At 43.9% G+C, this 19,212-nt stretch overlaps 1 protein-coding gene across 5 annotated transcripts in view; it reads left to right on the top strand.

The window, feature by feature from the left end:
* Positions 1-19,212, top strand: part of DPP6 (dipeptidyl peptidase like 6) — a 1,240,611-nt gene that overhangs the window by 1,160,759 nt on the left and 60,640 nt on the right. For all 5 annotated transcript variants that reach the window (XM_083189040.1, XM_083189042.1, XM_083189039.1 and 2 more), the window contains 3 exons: positions 8,759-8,797; positions 12,909-13,016; positions 14,840-14,931. In XM_083189040.1, coding sequence (XP_083045166.1) covers positions 8,759-8,797; positions 12,909-13,016; positions 14,840-14,931 — 239 coding nt within the window. The remainder of the gene's footprint in view (positions 1-8,758; positions 8,798-12,908; positions 13,017-14,839; positions 14,932-19,212) is intronic.

Genomic DNA, 19,212 nt, shown 5'->3' with positions numbered 1-19,212 from the left:
ACAACAGAGGCGCTTCCGCGTAGCCAGGCGGATAGCGCTCGTTATTAAATTCTTATTGACTGCAGGGACCCCCGCTGCCGCCGCAAGCTTTATATACACAGCCGCAGGACAGGTACACCCCCCCCCCCCCGGCACCGGGGCGCCCCCACCCCGACTCGCCTGGGGGGCTCCGGTGCCTTGCACCGGCCCTGGTCAGAAGATATTTCATATTTGTGGCATCTGTTGAAAACTGCTGTTTTCTGGGAAAATCCAGGAAATATTATTTGATAAATAGCCTATATAATGAGGCCACATATCGTGGCATCTTTCACCTACACTTACAGTGGCTATGTAGAGCCTGCACCTGCTTGAGCAACCACGGAAAAGTGCTGCTTAATCTATCATTCTTTACATACAGCTGTTCCTCAAGCCCAGTGGTGTAGCTAGGCGCCGCAGTGCCCGGAGCGAGGGCATGTTTGCCACCCCCCCCCCCCCCACACACACACACACACGATTTCTAGTAGGCAGGGTTTTAGCATGGCAAAAAGGAGTGCGGCCTAATATTATACCACGCACCATAATGCAATTAGTAGTTATATACTATATTACAAACCATAATGCCCATTACATACTATATAACAAACCGTAATTCCCATTACACATCTGACACTTAAGTGCCACTTACCTACATGCTCATTGCTAGGAACTTCATGCTCAAAGCCAGGGACTTCATGCTCAATGCCAAGGGGGACTGAAATAGCTTGTTGCCAAGGGGGACTAAATAGCTCGTTGCCAAGGGGGACTAAATAGCTCGTTGCCAAGGGGGACTAAATAGCTCGTTGCCAAGGGGGACTAAAAAGCTCATTGTCCTTATCTGACGGGACGAGTTTAAGTTGCGCCTGATTTATTTAATTTCACTATTTATTGTACTGTACATACTTGTGTTTTCCAATGTATGAACGCTCGATATGGCCATACCTTTTGTACAGTATATTCCATGCCTGCAGTTTGGCAGCGTGATGTGGCTGTCTTTTTTTATTCTTTTGCTTTAAACCTGAGGTGAATATCTGTATTTTAACATTCAAATTTTGTGTCTATTTAGTATTTTTATTTTATTTTTTATTTTCTATGTGCAGAACTGACCAGCAAGGGAATTTGTATTACAGCTGGGGTGATGAATGCAATTGGTTGGGGAGAAGCTCTCCTCCCTACCTTATACAGCTGCAAACACCTCAGATGTTAGTTAAGCTAACCTGCAGCAAAGGCCGGAATGCTGAGCACAATGTGGGGTGAGACTGAGAGGAAAGCGGTGCAACTCACTCCCTCACCATCCCAACAAAGCGCCATGGTGCAAGATTGTGCCCAGCGCCGGGGACTTTTATACACAACCGCTCATGCATAAGAGAGCGATGTGATGCACAGTCCCATACCATACCAGCAGAAGTAAGGGGCAGGCGGGCGGGTGGGCTCTCTCCGTGCATTATGAACTTAGGCCAGGGGTGCGGGCGTGCGAGCCGCTGCTGAGTGTCTTTATGTGCGCTGTGCGGCGCCGGCATCTGACGTCAGATGCCGGCACCTCACAGCACGCACAGAGCATGGGCAGGCTGGCTCCAGGCTCTAATATGGCGGTGCCCTGTGCGACCACGCAACTAGCATGCCTGGAGCCAGCTGCAGTGCGGACGGTGGGCAGCAAAATAACTTTGTGTGCACAGGGAACATTGCAGAGAAGGGAGTGGGCGGAGGAGCTCTGCACAGCTCCGGCGCCATTTGATCTCCCGGCACCTGGAGCTTGTGCTCCACCGGCTCCGCCCTCCCTACGCCCCTGCTCAAGCCACATATAGATGGAGCGCCCATCATTTAGAGCCGGGGCTCGCCAGACCGCCCCCCTCTGGCGAACGGTACTCCATCTGACTGTCCCCGTTTCCTGTTGGCGGGGGACACAAACCCTGCCCATCACCGCTTAAGGGAGATGGGTACGGTTAGGGGGGGGAGCGGGGAGGTGGAATCAGGCGGCGGGGAACGGCGGCAAATCGGTGGGGACCGGCGGGGAACTCCGTAGTAAGGGGATGCATGCGTGTCTTGTGCGCACGCGCGTCCCCTTCTGGCAGCTGGCAGGGGCTGGCGGCTGGCGAATCTACCACCAGCCCCTGCAAGAATGACAGGCGCTACATCTGTATCCTGTAAGTTACAGCCAAATGCTTCAGATAAATTGGTGGCACTAAGAACATGGAGGAGCACTCTCTGACTCTCATGCTGCCTTTGTGTAGATATTTCATTTTAAGCTCCCGCCATGTAACCATGGAGTCAATATCAAAAAGTTTTCATAGACTGTATGTTAAAATGTATCATTGTAAAGCTTTCCATTTCTATCTTAACAATAGAAATTATTATTTCTAGAAAAATAGCGTCAGTAATCCTTGGCAATGAGTAAAGAGCGTATTGAAGAATAATTCAGTCTTCTAATATTTGACATAAAAGTAATATCTGGCTAAGCATGTTTCTTTGTTATTATAATCATAGGGACACCTTTTGCATATGCTTTTATAAATTCCAGTGATGTTTTTAAAGTTTTTTATTTTTTTTAGAAATTGGTCTATTGTAGCAATGGACTACATCTCCCATAATCCAGTAGATGTATATAGCCAATATGCGTATCTGTTGTGATATGTGGCCATTGCCTTGTTACACCAGCTAGTGTTTTGAGTCCTCCAATTAAGTAACAGCAGGTGAGAGAGGAATACAAAAATAAAAATCTCTAAAAATCTTTCATATCTTTACAATACAATTCATATCCTTAGAGACAGGTATTACCACCCGCTAACTAAAATGGTATGTAAATCTGTCAGTCATGTGACCGCCAGCATCCAGTCCACTGGTCATTTGTATGTATTCCACTAAAATCAACTGCCTGTTTGACTTGTCAGATGAAAAGTGGATGGCCATATTGTACTTGGAATTCACTGTGGGACTTTTTTACTTGAATTCAAATTATATCCAACAAGTTATTTATAAGAAGTAGTGCCACCGGAGGTGAGGCTGCAAATGGAAAATTAGCTTTACCACATCTCCATTTTAAGCCCTGTATATATAGATATATAGGTAACACAAGGCGGCACTCAGGGACTGTGTAGTGTGCAAAATTGGCAGTGTTTTATTTCAACGTTTTGGGAATATGATGCCATTAAGCTTACCTATCGGACCTCCCATCGCAATCTCCTCCTGCACACTCCCAGTTCCAGGCTCTACCACTTCCGGCAATGGCATAGTTTTTTCCACTATATATATAAATGTAGGGGTTACCCCAATTCACGCTCAATGAATGAAAATACCAGCACCTCTGAGGGATCCCCTGTTAGATGGACCCACTGTTTTAGAAATGGCAAAGAAGAAAGGGTCAGAGGGCACTTAAGAGATATCAGACAAATATATAAATAAAACGCTTAATAACAATCAGCCCTATGGGCAAAGCATTAATTAATACAAATTCTTTCAGTGTCAGCCTTAGTGGTAACAATCATCGGAAAAATGTACATAGCCCAACATGTTTCGTCATATCCATGACGTCATCAGTGGCACAAGGACAGCAATTCAGTTGAATGTTTGACACTATTGGTTGTCAAGGATGTCATACAACGCGTGAATTAATGATCGGTCCAAATATGGATACATCCAATTTAATAGGAAAAAGATCCATCAATCTAGGCTCCTCAGAGAAAGCTTTTTGTAAATGGGTACTGAGAGATCAGTGACAGCCACCCAAATAATGATTTAGTGGGAAAGATGTGTGCTGCTGGGGTCCAGCATGTATATATATATATATATATATATATATATATATATATATATATTTACATATGTCTGGGGGGTGGATCAATTAAATAAAGAGAGAAAGAGATGTATATATTGTACTTAAATGTGAATTTAAATAAAACGTATCTTACGGAAAGTACATTTTGGCTCAGAACAGGTTCAGGAACCCAGTTCCTGATGATGTCATATTTAATTAGAGGTTCAGGAACTGAGTTCCTGCTGGTTCCTGCTGAAAAATAGCACTGGATATATATATGTGTGTGTGTGTATTAATAAATAAATACTTGGTGACCTGTTTCATTTTAAAATATGTATGTATATGGCTATATTATAAAAGCAGCCAATTGTTTAAAAGTGGACATTTCATTTAATGAGATTCCTCCTACTGATCATTCAGAAAGTCATTATTTCACGCAAAAAAACCTCATTATAGTTGAGATGCTTAAATAATCTCTAACTGCATCCAAAGCGTGACATGACTAGTTATGATTTATACACTGTATTCTCTCTTATTTTAAGCTTCATTCCATTATTTCAGTTGTATGTATGTATATGTATGTATGTATACATATATATATATATACAGTTCAGTCGTACCGGCACTTCTCAAATCAATCACCAATTATTGTGCTCAGGTGCCTTCTTAGAACATAGAGTTCAATATAGTAGATGAAGAATGAAGCGGCACTCACGAGACTTGTCTTTAGGTAAAAAAACAACAGCTTTATTCCGACATGTTTCGAGATGTCCTCTCGACGAGAGGACATCTCGAAACATGTCGGAATAAAGCTGTTGTTTTTTCACCTAAAGACAAGTCTCGTGAGTGCCGCTTCATTCTTCATCTACTATATATATATATATATATATATATATATATATATATATATATATATATATATATATATATATCTGGAGTGACTCTGTCTTTCTAATATCCGCTTCCAATTTCTACTCCTGGCACCCAAGGCACTTTGGATTATCATTAAAGGTTCCTGTTCCGGACAGTTCATATATAGATAGATACTGTAGATAGATAGATCACATTGGACACTGGAAGTTGACCAGCTAGAAAGCAACTAAGATAGTGATCAAATGAATTTTGTCATTGCTTACAGTATATTTGTAATCCTGAGCCTATATTATACAATTATCTGTCAGGTGTGCCCAATATCCGGGATGTGGTTAATTTTCCGGCGGTCGGGATCCCGGCGGTCGGAATCCCGACGCTGGAATCCCGACCGCCGAAATCCCGAAACTTTCTCCCTCCGTGGGTGTCCACGACACCCATAGAGGGAGAATAAAATAGCGTGCCGAGCGTAGCGAGGCACCGGGCCCGCTGCGTGGCGAGCGCAGCGAGCCCGCAAGGGGGGGCGATCCATGTCCCCCCCTTGTCGGGATTTCGGCGGTCGGGAATCCAGTGTCGGGATTCCGACCGCCGGGATCCCGACCGCCGGGAAATCGTATCGGATCCCAATATCCACCCTTCAGTAAGATAATTGTACATCGCCTTTGCACAACTGATCCAAAAATATTTATTATCGTTCAGCATGTCCATCCGATTTGGTATTTGAAGTTCCAAGTCACCCGCATTGGCCAGTGTATGTGCAATATATATGCAGTGTATGCGCAGTATATGTGCAGTGTATAATGCAGTATGTATGCAATGTATGTGCAGTGTATGTGCTGTGTGTGTGTGCAGTATATATGCAGTGAATGTACAGTATATATGCAGTGTATGTGCAGTATGTATGCAGTGTAGGTACCCGTGTATGTGCTGTGTATATGCAGTGTGTGTGTGTGTGTGTGTGTGTGTGTGTGTGTAGTATATATGCAGTGAATGTGCAGTATATATATGCAGTGTATGTGCAGTATACAGTATATGCAGTGTGTGTGTGTGTGCAGTGTATGTGCAGTATGTATGCAGTGTATGTGCAGTATATATGCAGTGTGTGTGCTGTGTATGTGCAGTGTACAGTATATGCTGTGTGTGTAGTGTATGTGCAATATATGTGCATTGTATGTGCAGTATGTATGCAATGTATGTGCCGCGTATGTGTTGTGTATATGCAGTGTGTGTGTGTGTGCAGTATATATGCAGTGAATGTGCAGTATATATGCAGTGTATGTGTAGTATACATTATATGCAGTGTGTGTGCAGTGTATATGCATTATGTACGCAGTGTATGTGTAGTATATATGCAGTGTGTGTGCTGTGTATGTGCATTATGTATGCAGTGTATGTGCAGTATGTATGCAGTGTATGTGCTGTGTATATGCAGTGTGTGAGTTCAGTGTATATGCAGTGAATGTGCAGTATATATGCAGTGTATGTGCCATATACAGTATATGCAGTGTGTGTGTGTGTGTGTGTGTGTGCTGTGTATTTGAATTATGTATGCAGTGTATGTGTAGTATATATGCAGTGTGTGTGCAGTCTATGTTCTGTGTATATGCAGTGTGTGTGTGTGTGTGTGTGCAGTGTATATGCACTGTGTGTGCAGTGTATGCGCAGTATATGTGCAGTATGTGCGCAGTGTGTGTGCAGTATATATGCAGTGAATGTGCAGTATATATGCAGTGTATGTGCAGTATACAGTATATGCAGTGTGTGTGTGTGTGTGTGTGTGTGTGTGTGCAGCGTATATGCACTGTGTGTGCAGTGTATGCGCAGTATATGTGCAGTATGTGCGCAGTGTGTGTGCAGTATATATGCAGTGAATGTGCAGTATATATGCAGTGTATGTGCAGTATACAGTATATGCAGTGTGTGTGTGTGTGTGTGTGTGTGTGTGTGCAGTGTATGTACAGTATGTATGCAGTGTATGTGTAGTATATATGCAGTGTGTGTGCAGTCTATGTGCTGTGTATGCACGGCCACAGCAGACTGACCGGATGTTTTTGTGCTGTTATTGTCCATTTATGGAACCAGCATGATTTCTTCAGTATGATTCATTCTTTCTTTCTGTTGAATTAGACCCTCTGATTGCTGATTACAATTAGCTGTTCATTTTACAGACGGCTATCTTCCTTTACTCACATTCCTTCCTCTAATATATGTCTATCAACTACAAAGCCAAAGTGCAAAAAAATACTTTATATGAATTCAATATCAAGTTTTAATTAAAATGACTTTACTTAATTGTAAATACAAAACAGCCTGATAAATATGCTGGGAATTCATATAGGTGTCAGCATTGATAATGAATGCATTTGTGGATTTCTTGCTGTTGCTGCCTGGGCTCTGAGACGCCATAATCTCCAGACACCCAGCAGTACGAAACACTGTCCTGAGAGCAGCCACATGTGCATCGCACAAGAATCCCGCTAGGCATTTCAGCTCCTAGGAAAGGACGTGTTATGGTTCGCTGCTGAAACTACAAATAATCCTTTATTTCTTCATCATCAAAATAGGCAAAAAAAGGCTCTAAGCATTGATACGTAGCCATTGATTCAAAGCCAGCAGGCTGTCTTTCCTGTGAGCTGAAGAATAATACAGAAGAATGCTTTTATGAATATGGTTGTCATTAGTAGGTCTATGGGTTTTTGTATATTAACTCTTTAGTTTTTATGCAAATATCCTGATTAGGGATGACAAATTATAAATAAGGAAGAATATTATAGGTTGAATCTCCCATGTCTGAAATCATTGGGACTAAAAGTGTTTAGGATTGTGGATATTCCATTATATATATATATATATATATATATATATATATATATATATATATATATATATATATATGTATAGTGTCTGTGTGTCTCCGAAACACTGCAATCTGTTGGCAGCGAGTGGAACTACATCTCTTTCTCTCTCTTACAGAGCCAACTAGCTTTCGAAGATTTTGCTTCGAGCGGGCTTGCTAGTTTTGATATATTTGCAAACATAATGAGCAGCGGGTGGAGGAGGGTTGTTGCTGGCTGTGTAACCTGGTCCCTGCCACCTTGCCCCCCACCACCGGACAGCCGTGACGGCAACTACACAACGAAAATGACAGGTGCCAGGTTCAGTGCATAGGCAGTAGCGGTGATGGTACTGCTCATCTATGGATTGCATTGGCTGCAGCCCATAGAAGCCAGCTAGGGCTGATGATGAGACAGGAAGTGGCTTCCTACAGCAAGACTGCTGTCTGCTTTTCGCAGCTTCACCCAACAGTCCTGGAGGTAGGAAACACCTCACAATGGGACTGCTTATCATGCAGGTGCCTAGCAGGTAGTGCAACCAATACATACCTCACAACTTTAGTCATTTGTGAATGGGAACCAGCCGCACTGAAGGCACATCCAACCATGAAAAGTGGGTTCACCTTCAAGTCCAGTGGGTATAGTCTAAGCTCCTCAATCCCTCGTTGTCATAAATTTGGGGGCATGTTCAGCACCCCCCGAGGTGCTATGCAGACACTGGCTCCTTCCCTGCACTGTAGAGATGCCATGCGCATCCGCACAGCATATTTTTAACGATCACCAGCTGCTCTGCAGAGCTGAGCAGCAGTTATCCCGGCTCCCCCAAACTGCACACTCCACCCCTTGCCTGTGGGACACTGTAAACCACAGACCAGCAGGACAGTCTCCAGTTAGCAGGACTGTCCCACTGTAATCGGGACAGTTAGAAGGTACGGTATGTCCTATAGGATGTCACTGCCAATAACAGTGAGCCAGTCTCACGTGCTGCATCTGACTCAATTACATGGGCTACATTGGGTGACAATAAGAACAATTCTACATATGTTTTACTAATGTCCTACACATCTGCCACTGGTGCCCATAACATTGAAAGGGTTGGATAAAGTTGTGGTCACTTCCAGGGTGACATGACCACACCCCTCCTTGATAGCGTGTAGCCTTTTACAATATGAAAAGATATAAAGGTTAGATGGAATGCCGTTTAACTACCAATATTGGCCATTAATTAATACTTTGTTCCAATGTTTTACTACTGGAATCCAAAATGATTTGCTTTTTTTACATCTAGAAACATGAAGATGAAAGCGAGGCCTGGTTACACCGGCAGGTAAGACACACTAATTTATTTTAAGGCAAAAAAGTTATTTTTATTGCTTAAAATTCCATTTCATGCATTCAACTGGTATGTATATTGATATGACAACTAGACGGAAATATTATTAAATGGAAATATGGCTGTGTCCAGTGGTCGAAGTGGAAATTTTGAAGTGGGGGTATGGAAATTTTGAAGTGGGGGTATGGAAAAGTAAAGAGTGAATATAGTGCGCACCTTCGGACACCCCCCTGTCCATCAACGTCCCCTGCCAGACTGCCCCGTTGTACAGGGGTATTACAAAAGCACAATATGCGCTGCTGAGTGATCAGAGAGCATCCTGAGGGGGAAAAAAAAGGTTTTTTTTTTATCTTCAGATTAAAGTGGCGGTATGGCATACCCCCGTATACCGCCCCACTTCGACCACTGGCTGTGTCCACATATTGCATTAGGATGCAGTCGAACGCGATCCTGTTTAGCAGGAGGCAGTTTCTTGTGTCTACGCATTGCGTTTAGCAGGATCCAGCTGGCTTGTGTATATATCCTTTTGAATGAGTATCCTGCTAAACAGCGCCTGTTCAACTGCATCCTGCTAATAGGCAATAGGGGTAATTCTGATTCATGAGCTCTCATGCAAATTTTTTATGTGCGCATGCGCATATGCTGTGTGCGTGCGGTCACAGTGAACAGAGTTTTCGCTGGGCGCTCACACGCAACAGTGTGTGCTGGAGGCCTGTGGCGGTGGGCTGGGGGATTCGTCCATGGTAACGCCAAGTGTTTAATGGGCGTTCCCATGGAAACACTGGGTGTTCTCATAAGTGCCCTGATGACGCGGGTGACAGGTGAAATCAGATACCCGCCCTGTCCTCCCACAGGACACACACCAAACAAAGACACCTGAGTGCCTTAATTTTGTGTGTACTCGGTGAACATGCAAAACATTAAATCACAGCTGTGCAAGGATTGCGGCATGCGATGTGGGGGGGACATCCCTGCGGGCAGCGGGCAGGCATAAAAAGACACGCAGCACTGCGTGGCAACCAGAATCACCCCCAATGTGTAGACGCGGCCATAGATTTAAATGTGCAGGCTCCTTTCTGCCAAACAGGTCCCTTTAAAAGGAATCTGTCAAAATGCGTGTCCTGTCAAAATGTGTAGACTCTGCCTAACAGCCAGATTTCAGAGTGCCGCAGCAGGTACTGTTTGGAGTTATGGACACTTCTAAAGGGGGCAAGGGCGTAACTACCATAGGTGCAGGGGGTGCAGCTGCTATGGGGCCCAGAGCTGGAAGGGGCCCACTTTGCCTGTCAAAGTATTATGTGCTCTATACATTTTTCCGCATTAGGTGATAAATAGGGGCCCTTACAAACTTTTGCTATGGGGCCCACATGTATCTAGTTACGCCACTGAAAGGGGGTCTGTGCTTATGTACAGCTGCAGATCATTAAATAGGACATGTGCAATGCCCCTTAGAGCTAAAGCAGGGGATCTAAGAAGAACCATATTGGCTTTCTGTGTACTGTAACTGCAGCTGACAAAGCGTCAAACCAACAGAAAGTTTTTGTTTTCTATTTCACTATCAGTAATCTTAAAAAATTGAAAATTTTATGTATTTATTATATTCCAGGCGTTACAAAATGCTTTGTTCAGGAGCAATTTTTTTATTGCTTTGCATTAACTGACACCCATTGTGTTCTATTCAGTAGTTAGAAAATTCTCACCAAATTAGAAATTTAGGTGAATTTTCCAGATTATGGATTTTAGGACAAAATATTCTACACCTGTAACTACGTATGTGTCATTGCCAGTGGCGGGTGCAGCACAGTCCAAAATTCAAATAGGGGAGCCACACTGCCTGTGAGTGCGTTTGAAATGGCAGTTGCTGTGCTATTGCTATTTGAATTTTTAAATCGCGCTGCATCCCCCCTTCTGGAGCCTCTCCTGGTCATTAAAGATTTTCTTCATGCCTATTAGCAGGAATTGGAGGGTTAAAAAACACTGGCGCTACTACTTGTAATTGATTAACAAAGCATCTCAAATTACAAAGTAGAATTGAAACAACATGGAACTGTGCCCAGCTCTAATACCAGTGCTGCTACTTTACACTATATCAAGGATATTTAAAAACTTACAATAGAAAGTTATAGTTTCAATTAATGTCAGTCATGTGAAGTCATTATGGATTAATCTGGCACGCTGAAATGATAAAGGATACTATTGTCTCTCCTTCAAATTACATTACATTAATCCAAGGAAAACCTAATCCCCCCCCCCCTTCCGATATTGTATATTTTTCTAAACAGAAACTGAATGGAATGGATACAATATCAATTACATCATTTACATTGAAAAGTCTGCTTATTTATATAATATTTTTGTAAAGTCCTATCTTATAATCAATATTTTCAGAAAGATCCATATTTAGGCGTATGTTACTGTGGAATGGGCACCTGCTTTGCTTGCCTTTTTCTTTTACACTTCAAGAGAACCTTTGGCTTGGCTTATATGCAATAGATAACTCCAATTCCTCTGTATTAATTCCTTTCCCCCTGTTGATTGTTAGCTTGCGAGCAGGGTCTTCCTACCTCTATGTCTGCCTGTTATTATCCAGTTTTGTTCTGTTACTGATGTTTCCAATTTTAAAGCGTAACGGAATATGCTGCGCTGTATAAGGAACTGTAAATAGTTAGGAGAGCAGGGCTAGAGCTACCTGTAGCCAATCAGTGCACAAGAAAAATGACAAGGCTAGTGCATCCTACAGCAAGTCAGAATGGGTTCCTGACATTCAAAATACCAATGGTCAAAATACCGACCACCATTGGCCGACAGTCAAAATACTGACATGGTAAAAATGCCAAAACTCATTAATCAGACATAGTCAAAATGCCAACACGGACAAAATTTGATGTCGACCAGTTCAAAAAGTCGACATGATTTTTTTGTGTGTGTCTATGCCAACATAGGCTGAGACGAACACTGTATAGGTGTTAAACTGCGCTCGCAATGCTTCAGGCATGGTGCCTCACTGCGCTTGGCACACTTTTATGATCTAACTCTATGCCAACTTAGACTGTGAAGTAAGAACAAGTTGGTTTCAAAGAAAAAAAATCATTAAAAAAACTACTGACCTTTTGACCTGTCGACATTTTAAATGTTGGCATTTTGAATGTGTCAGTATTTTGTCTGACGGTCAATAGTGGTCGGTATTTTTCCTTCGGTATTTTAACTGTCAGGAAATTGACTGCATCCTGTCAGAATGTGTACAAGCGCTAATGAGAAACTTGTAACCAATCAGAACTGTTTATAAAACAAGAGCTAAAGATGTTCTAACTGTAGTGCGCAAATGGAAACTTAATATGCACTAGATAAAGAATAGGTATACACACTCACTAAAACTATGGGGGTTATTCTTATCCACTCACTCCCCTGCGCATTTGCACAGGGGAACGATGGTCAGCAACTGCGCATGCACATAAAATATTAAGCGCATGTGCAGCTTCTTTGTGAGAGCAAATGGGTGGGGAGTGTGGGGTGGGTGGGGAAGCGTGGATCGGCGGCGAGGGGAACTCCCTGTGTTTTATGGGCATCCCCATGAAAACGCTGGCGTTCCAATGTAAATGAGCCGGTGATGGGTGCGCGCGGCGGGCAGCTGCTTGCCCTCTTCCCGTACAGGGAGCCCACACATCTAAGACACCACAGAGGTGCAATAAAGGCTTGCTAAATATCAACTGTAACCTACAGTAATTCAATTAGTATTTTATTCAGTTTAGTATGTAACAGTTATCATCTATGTAAGCTATGATTTTCCTAATTTTAGCCAAATTACTTTTTTTTTTTCTGTTCTGTTACCATTATATAATATGATTAGAAAAATGCACTTTTAACATAATGTCCACTAATAAAACTCATATGCTTCAACAGGATCAAATTAAAAATAGCTAATTTGAACGGGTCTTATTGCTGCAGTTATTCCGCTGCAAGGAATGAGAATACCATATCGGTAATAACAGCTAACAATGTACAATTGTTTTTCATTCTCCTCTGGCTTCAAGTGCTTAGCTCAACCATTAAGACTATTGATTTTGGTTTCATGAATGCTAACTCATCTATCTTGTCTGTATTCCAGAACGAGCAGCCGATCTTCTCAAAGGATGGTAGAAAATTCTTCTTTGTAAGAGCGATTCCTCAGTTAGGTCGTGGGAAGTTCCATCATATTGCTGTTTCCTCCTCGCAGGTACGGTGGGATTACAACATTGGCAGGATGAGCCGGTCATATCTTGCGGAGTGTGGGTTATGTCTATATCAGCGGTTTTCATTGTTAGTTTAGTTTTTGCTGAGTTATTACATTTTGGAGTATCAGCTGAACCCAATCACAGCTGTAGTTACTTACATTACCCAGCACCAGCAGTAACTTATTGTTTGATTTATAGGTGTAGTTATGTACTTGGTATCACAGCCACAATAACTACTGAAGATCATTAAATGGTCTTTGAGTGTAAAATTCGCATAGGTTACTTATCTGAGAGCCAACAATCTGGGGTGTTGTCCAGTATCCAGGTGATTGGTCAACAGTATCTATGTCAACACTCAATAGGTCAGACATGAATAGTCAACAGACATAAAGTCAACATGGAAAAAAACATGTACAGATGTAGCGCCTCTCAGCCAGCTCAGGGAATCGCCAGATGCTGGTTGAGAGGCGCTGCATCTGACAGGGATGTGCGAGCATCTCACATGCATGCGCGTGCATGGTAGATATATACCGATGGAGCGCCTCTCATCCAGCTCCGAGGCTCGCCAGAATTCACACGGCAGCGGGGAGCGGAATCCCTGCCCGTCTACGCTTCAGGGAGACAGGCAGGGTTAAGGGGGTGCAGGCAGCTATGGGGGAGCAGTGGGGGGAGGCTGCAGAGAGTGGTGACGGGCTCCGTTGGAAAGGGGGCGAGCAAGTGTCTCGTGCGCGCTCCCTTATGGCGGATGGCAAACAGTGGCGATTGGCAATAGAATCGCCAGCAGCATCTCTAAAGAGAGCTGCTCCATCTGTACTAGGTTGACTTTGACGGTGGTCGATAAAAAGGTAGACATAAGTGATTCATGTTTTTGCTGTTTTATGTCCAGGTAGCTGAACAAGGCACCATGCATGGGAACATGCTACACTAACTGAGGGTCCTAGTTGACAGATGTCAACATTGTGACCAAATAAATTGTGAAAAAATCATGTCAACCTTTTTTCCATGTCATCCTTGGGCCTGTTGACCATTAATGGTTGATCTATTGACTGTAAACCTAGACACCGCCAGCCAACCCTATGATCCCAATCCCTGTGACTCCAGCGGGATGCAGTTACAATCCCGGCGGTCGGGATCCCGGCGTTCAGAATCCCGACGCCGGAATCCCGACCGCCGAAATGCCGACACATTCTCCCTCCGTGGGTGTCCACGACACCCCTGGAGGGAGAATAAATTAGTGTGCCGAGCGTAGTGAGGCACCGGGCCCGCTGCGTGGCGAGCGCAGCGAGCCCGCAAGGGGGGGCGATCCACGTCCCCCCCCCTTGTCGCCATTTCGGCTGTCGGGATTCCGGCGTCGGGATTCTGAATGCCGGGATCCCGACCGCCGGGATTCAATACTGAATCCACTCCAGCGAACCCACCACTGTTCCATTCACTTCTTTCTAGGCCTGGATCCCAGATATGTCACTTTTTTGATGGGTTGTATTATTGTAGTTGAATGATCATGTCACTTTTTAACCATTTTATGGTTCCTTAAATTGGGAAGATTAAAATAACTGATCTATTTTTTCAGATCCTATGTCTCTCTTACCTCTATGACTGTCTATCCAATTTATTTTATCACTCTTTCCAATTGTAAAGCGCAACAGAATGAGCTGCTCCATACAAGAACCTGTTACTTAAATAAATCATATGTTCTTACATCCAATTCTGGCACTATTAAATGTTGCTTATTTTACTGCTGTGCACAATAACATCATATTATTATACAGCAGATGGTGTGACAGCGTTCTTTCTCACATTGGTCATATGTTTTATTATATTGTAGGCTAACAACAGTAATGACAACTTGCAGTCTATTACATCAGGAGACTGGGATGTCACAGAGATTCTGGCATATGATGAAAAGAATCAAAAAATGTAAGTACCCACTGTAGTGTGAGCAGGTGGATCTTACAGTGCCCCTTATCTCATAGACCATGTGGTCATCTGTTATGGAACTGTGGATACTAGCAGGTGGGTGTGGTCACAGACCATGTCTAGGTCAAAAGTCAACACGTTGACCCCAAAAGATTGAGAGTGAAAAAAAATTGACGCAAGCAAAAGGTCAACATGAATTTTTCCTTTTTTGGCGTCAATCTGATCTGAATTGACATCTGATCACGTGGACCCCATCAGCCACCCAGATACCCCAGCAGGTTGGAAGGTGCAATTCCACAGCTGGACTGCCACAGGCTGTATCCCCCTATGTAATGCCTACTAATAGGCAATGTAGTTTAGCAGAAAATGACTGAGCACTGGCACAGCTACTACTAAATACAGTGGGACAAAAAAGTATTTGGACAGCCCCCGATTGTGCAAGTTGACCCACTTAAAAAGATGGGAGAGGTCTGTAATTTCCATCATAGTTACACTTCAACTGTGAGAGACACATTGTATGATTTTTAAACAATTTATTTGTGTATTCTTGCGGAAAATAAATATTTTTGCACCTTCTGGCTCTCACAGACCTGTTACTTCTTTAAGAAGGTCTTCTATCCTCCCCTCGTTACCTGTATTAAAGGCACCTGTTTGTACTGGTTATCTATATAAAAGACACCTATCTACACAGTCAGACTACAACCTCTCCACCATGGCCAAGACGAGAGAGCTGTCTAAGGACACCAGGGACAAAATTGTAGAGCTGCACAAGGATGGGATGAGCTACTTGACAAAATGCAAGCAGCTTAGTGAGAAAAGATCAACTGTTGGCTCAATTATTACAAAATGGAAGAAATACAAGATCACTGACAATCTCCTTTGACCTGGGAATTCATGCAATATCTCACCTCGTGGGGTATTAATGATCTTGAGATTGGTGAGGTGTCAGCCCAAACTACATGGGACACCTGGTCAATGACATCAAGAGAGCTGGGACCACAGTCACAAAGGTTACCATTAGTAACAAACTACGTCGTCATATTGCAGTGTAAAAATAAAGCAGCCAGTATTTACCTTGCACAGAAACAAAATAACTCACCCTAATCTAATTCTCTCTGCACATGTAACATCTGCCCCACCTGCAGTGCACATGGCTTTGTCCATCTAAGAAGGATTTTGTCAGAAAGAGTGAACTAGAATAAGGCCCTTTATCACTGCTTCATACATCTATCCCTAAGTGACATAATGAAGGAAACAGGAAAATCATTCTTTTTTTTTGCATCAATAGTTTTTATCGAAAATGTTGTTCCGTTGACCACGGAAGGGGAAAGGGTACAGAAAAGAAAATGGGAAAAAAGAGAGGAGGGGTGGGGGGGCTGGAGAAGAGTCCGAACATAATATATAAAATAACAGTATACAATTTAGTCAATCATGCACAATACAGATAGTTGAACCTTGTCTTACAACAGTAAAGATATATATGCACAGTTGGTTAGTCCGATCTAAGCATAGCATCAAGGCCTTCCCCAGAAATCGAGTATTCCCGCCAGCTAATCCATTTAGACGTGGGTGAGTTGGGCTTGGAAGAGTGTGGTAAACCTATAGATTCCATTTGGAATGCATAATGAATTTTTCGGATAATATTTGCAAGGGGTGGGGGTCCGGGCTTTTCCAGCTTTGTGCTATCGCTGCTCTAGTAGCTATTAGTATATGTCCAAGGACATATCGGGCTGTGGTTGGGATAGCCTCCGAATAGGTGTGAAGTAGGGCTAGTGATGGCGACGCTGGGATAGGTGTTCGTAGGGCCTTAGTAGCTAATGCAAATACGTCTCTCCACAAGTGAGGAATTTGGAGCATGACCAGAATACATGAAAGCTATCCCCTACTTCCGTGCAGTCTCGCCAGCAGTAATTGGGAACTGACGGCCATATCTTGTGTGCAGCTTGGCAAGTGTGAAGTAGAGACCATGTATCAGTTAAAAATGCATCTCTACATGGTTGCTACATTTAGACATAGAGGGCCAGATGCACTAAGATTCAAAAGTGATAAAATGGAGAGTGATAAACAGCCAGCCAATCAGCTCCTGCCTGACAGTTTTAAAACACAGTCTGTGACATGACAGGTAGGAGCTGATTGGCTGGCTGTTTATCACTCTCCATTTTATCACTTTTGAAGCTTAGTTCATCTAGCCCAGAGTGAGACGACAGACAAATTAGTTCCCACTGTTTTTGTGTGAAAGACAGGTTTAAATTGGACTCCCATTTCAACTACGAAGATGACTTAGTGACCAGCTCATCACTATGCATTAGAGTGTACCAACCAGCTCATCACTATGCATTAGAGTGTACCAAAACTTAATAGAGCTCCTACTGGCCAGGATCTCAGGGGGAGGGAGGAGCACTGGTTCCCGAGGAGCGAAGTGAGCTTGTTATCCAGTGGATAATGCGGTTATAGGAGAATAATTTTGTATGGGGTAGGTTAAAATGAGTTTGCAATGTAGCGAAAGGGGTAATTATAATACTGTCTACTCTGGGCGGGATGTACTAACGGAAAAATGCAGTAAAACCCCCGTTTTACCGCATTTTCCTATGTACTATTACCCGGCCGCCACGTCACCGTATTGTAGGGTATCGCCACCTTTGGGTGGCGATACCCTAAAGAAGCCTATGGGCTTCTTTTCGCCGCCCGACGCCTCCGCCGAAAAACCCGCTGACCCCCCTCTCCCCCTCCCTCTCTTACCTGGTCCAGGTCCTCCTGGACCCGGAAGGTAACACCTTCCTCCCCCTAGTGAGGCAGCCGGATGTCCTTCCGGCTGCAGGGGGGAGGAGGCGCATTGTAGGGTATCGCCACCTTTGGGTGGCTATACCCTATAGAAGCCTACGGGCTTCTTTTCGCTGCCTCCGAAGCAAACCACTCCGCCTCGCCAACCCCCCCCCCTCTCCCCTCCCTCCGGCTTACCTTCCTGAAAGGTCCTCCTGGACCCCGGAAGGTAAATCCCTCCTCCCCCTAGTGAAGCAGCCGGACATCCTTCCGGCTGCAGGGGGGAGGAGGCGGCGCTGGGGACAGCTTGCTTAGCTGTCCCCAGCGTGAGGGATGCAGGAGGGGGCAGGGAGGTGACGGAGACCCCCCACACACCACATTCCAGGTATCGCGGGGGCCTCCATCACTGCATCGCGATGCCAGCCGCATATGTTAGTACATATGCGGCGGCATCGCGGCGAAGGACGGCGATGTATTTTAATACATCTCTCCCTAAGTCTGCGATGTTGATTATACCCCGAGAAACCCAGCCACTAAGTGCTAAATCTGGGATTATAGTAGAGAGGGCCCGAAGTGATAGGGATCGGGTTGGTAAGGAGATTTTCTTCGATAGTTTTTTATTGCGCAAAGGATGTCATGTGCTCTGTGTTGTGCTGGGATCCACAATAAATCTGATGGTAAAGACCAATCGCAAGTCTGGGCTACCAAGCTTGCCAATTGGTATTTCCTGAGATCTGGCACCGCCAAACCACCCAGCCTCCTACACCTAGTCAGTCACTGATATGCTATTCTAGGAGGCTTCTTCTTCCAAATATATTTAAGAATGGTGGAGTGTATTTGACTTTCTGCGGGAAAATCCTTCTTATGGCCGCACACTGCTATAGAGCCCATTCTGTATCTACTGCACTTTCACAACACAGCTTTGTTACTCACTTTTAAAGGAGGGCCTGCATTATTTCCACAAATATTAAAGCACCCCCTGAATGTACCATGGAAGGACCACGTCAGATCTCTCCATAATCTGCTGTGGTCTCTCCATTTTCAAAAGCAGCCACAGTGTCTATAGCAGTATATGAGGGCTGCAAATCTGTTCTATTTGGGTTTTGCCCCCCGCAGCTAATGCCATCTAAAGATTCAATTAGTCTAAGGGCTTCATTTTACAATATTTACTGGTGCGGGTTCCTCTGGAACCTTCCCAAGCAATGGCCCCCACACATGTGTAGTCAGTAGCCTGTGCATATGCAGGAGTTCCTATTGAGGAGTAAATACACACTGATGCAGAGCACATTGCAGGGAAGGGCTATCAGAACCTTTGGCCAGTATTCAATTTCTTATTGCCACAAGTAGCAGTGAAAAGAAACAATTATCAGGTCTAAAACCCAATAACTGATAAATATATCCCTTAGGGCCAGATGTATTAAAGTTCAAAAAGTGATAAAATGGAAAGTGATAAGCAACCAGCTCCTAACTGTCACATTACAGGCTGGGCTTGAAAAATGACAGGTAGGAGCTGATTGGCTG

This window comes from Crinia signifera, chromosome 5 (assembly GCF_055691185.1).
Source record: "Crinia signifera chromosome 5, ASM5569118v1, whole genome shotgun sequence".
In the NCBI taxonomy this organism is placed as follows: domain Eukaryota; kingdom Metazoa; phylum Chordata; class Amphibia; order Anura; family Myobatrachidae; genus Crinia; species Crinia signifera.
The sequence above is the reverse complement of the archived record's forward strand: the minus strand, read 5'-3'. Positions and strand labels throughout refer to the sequence as shown.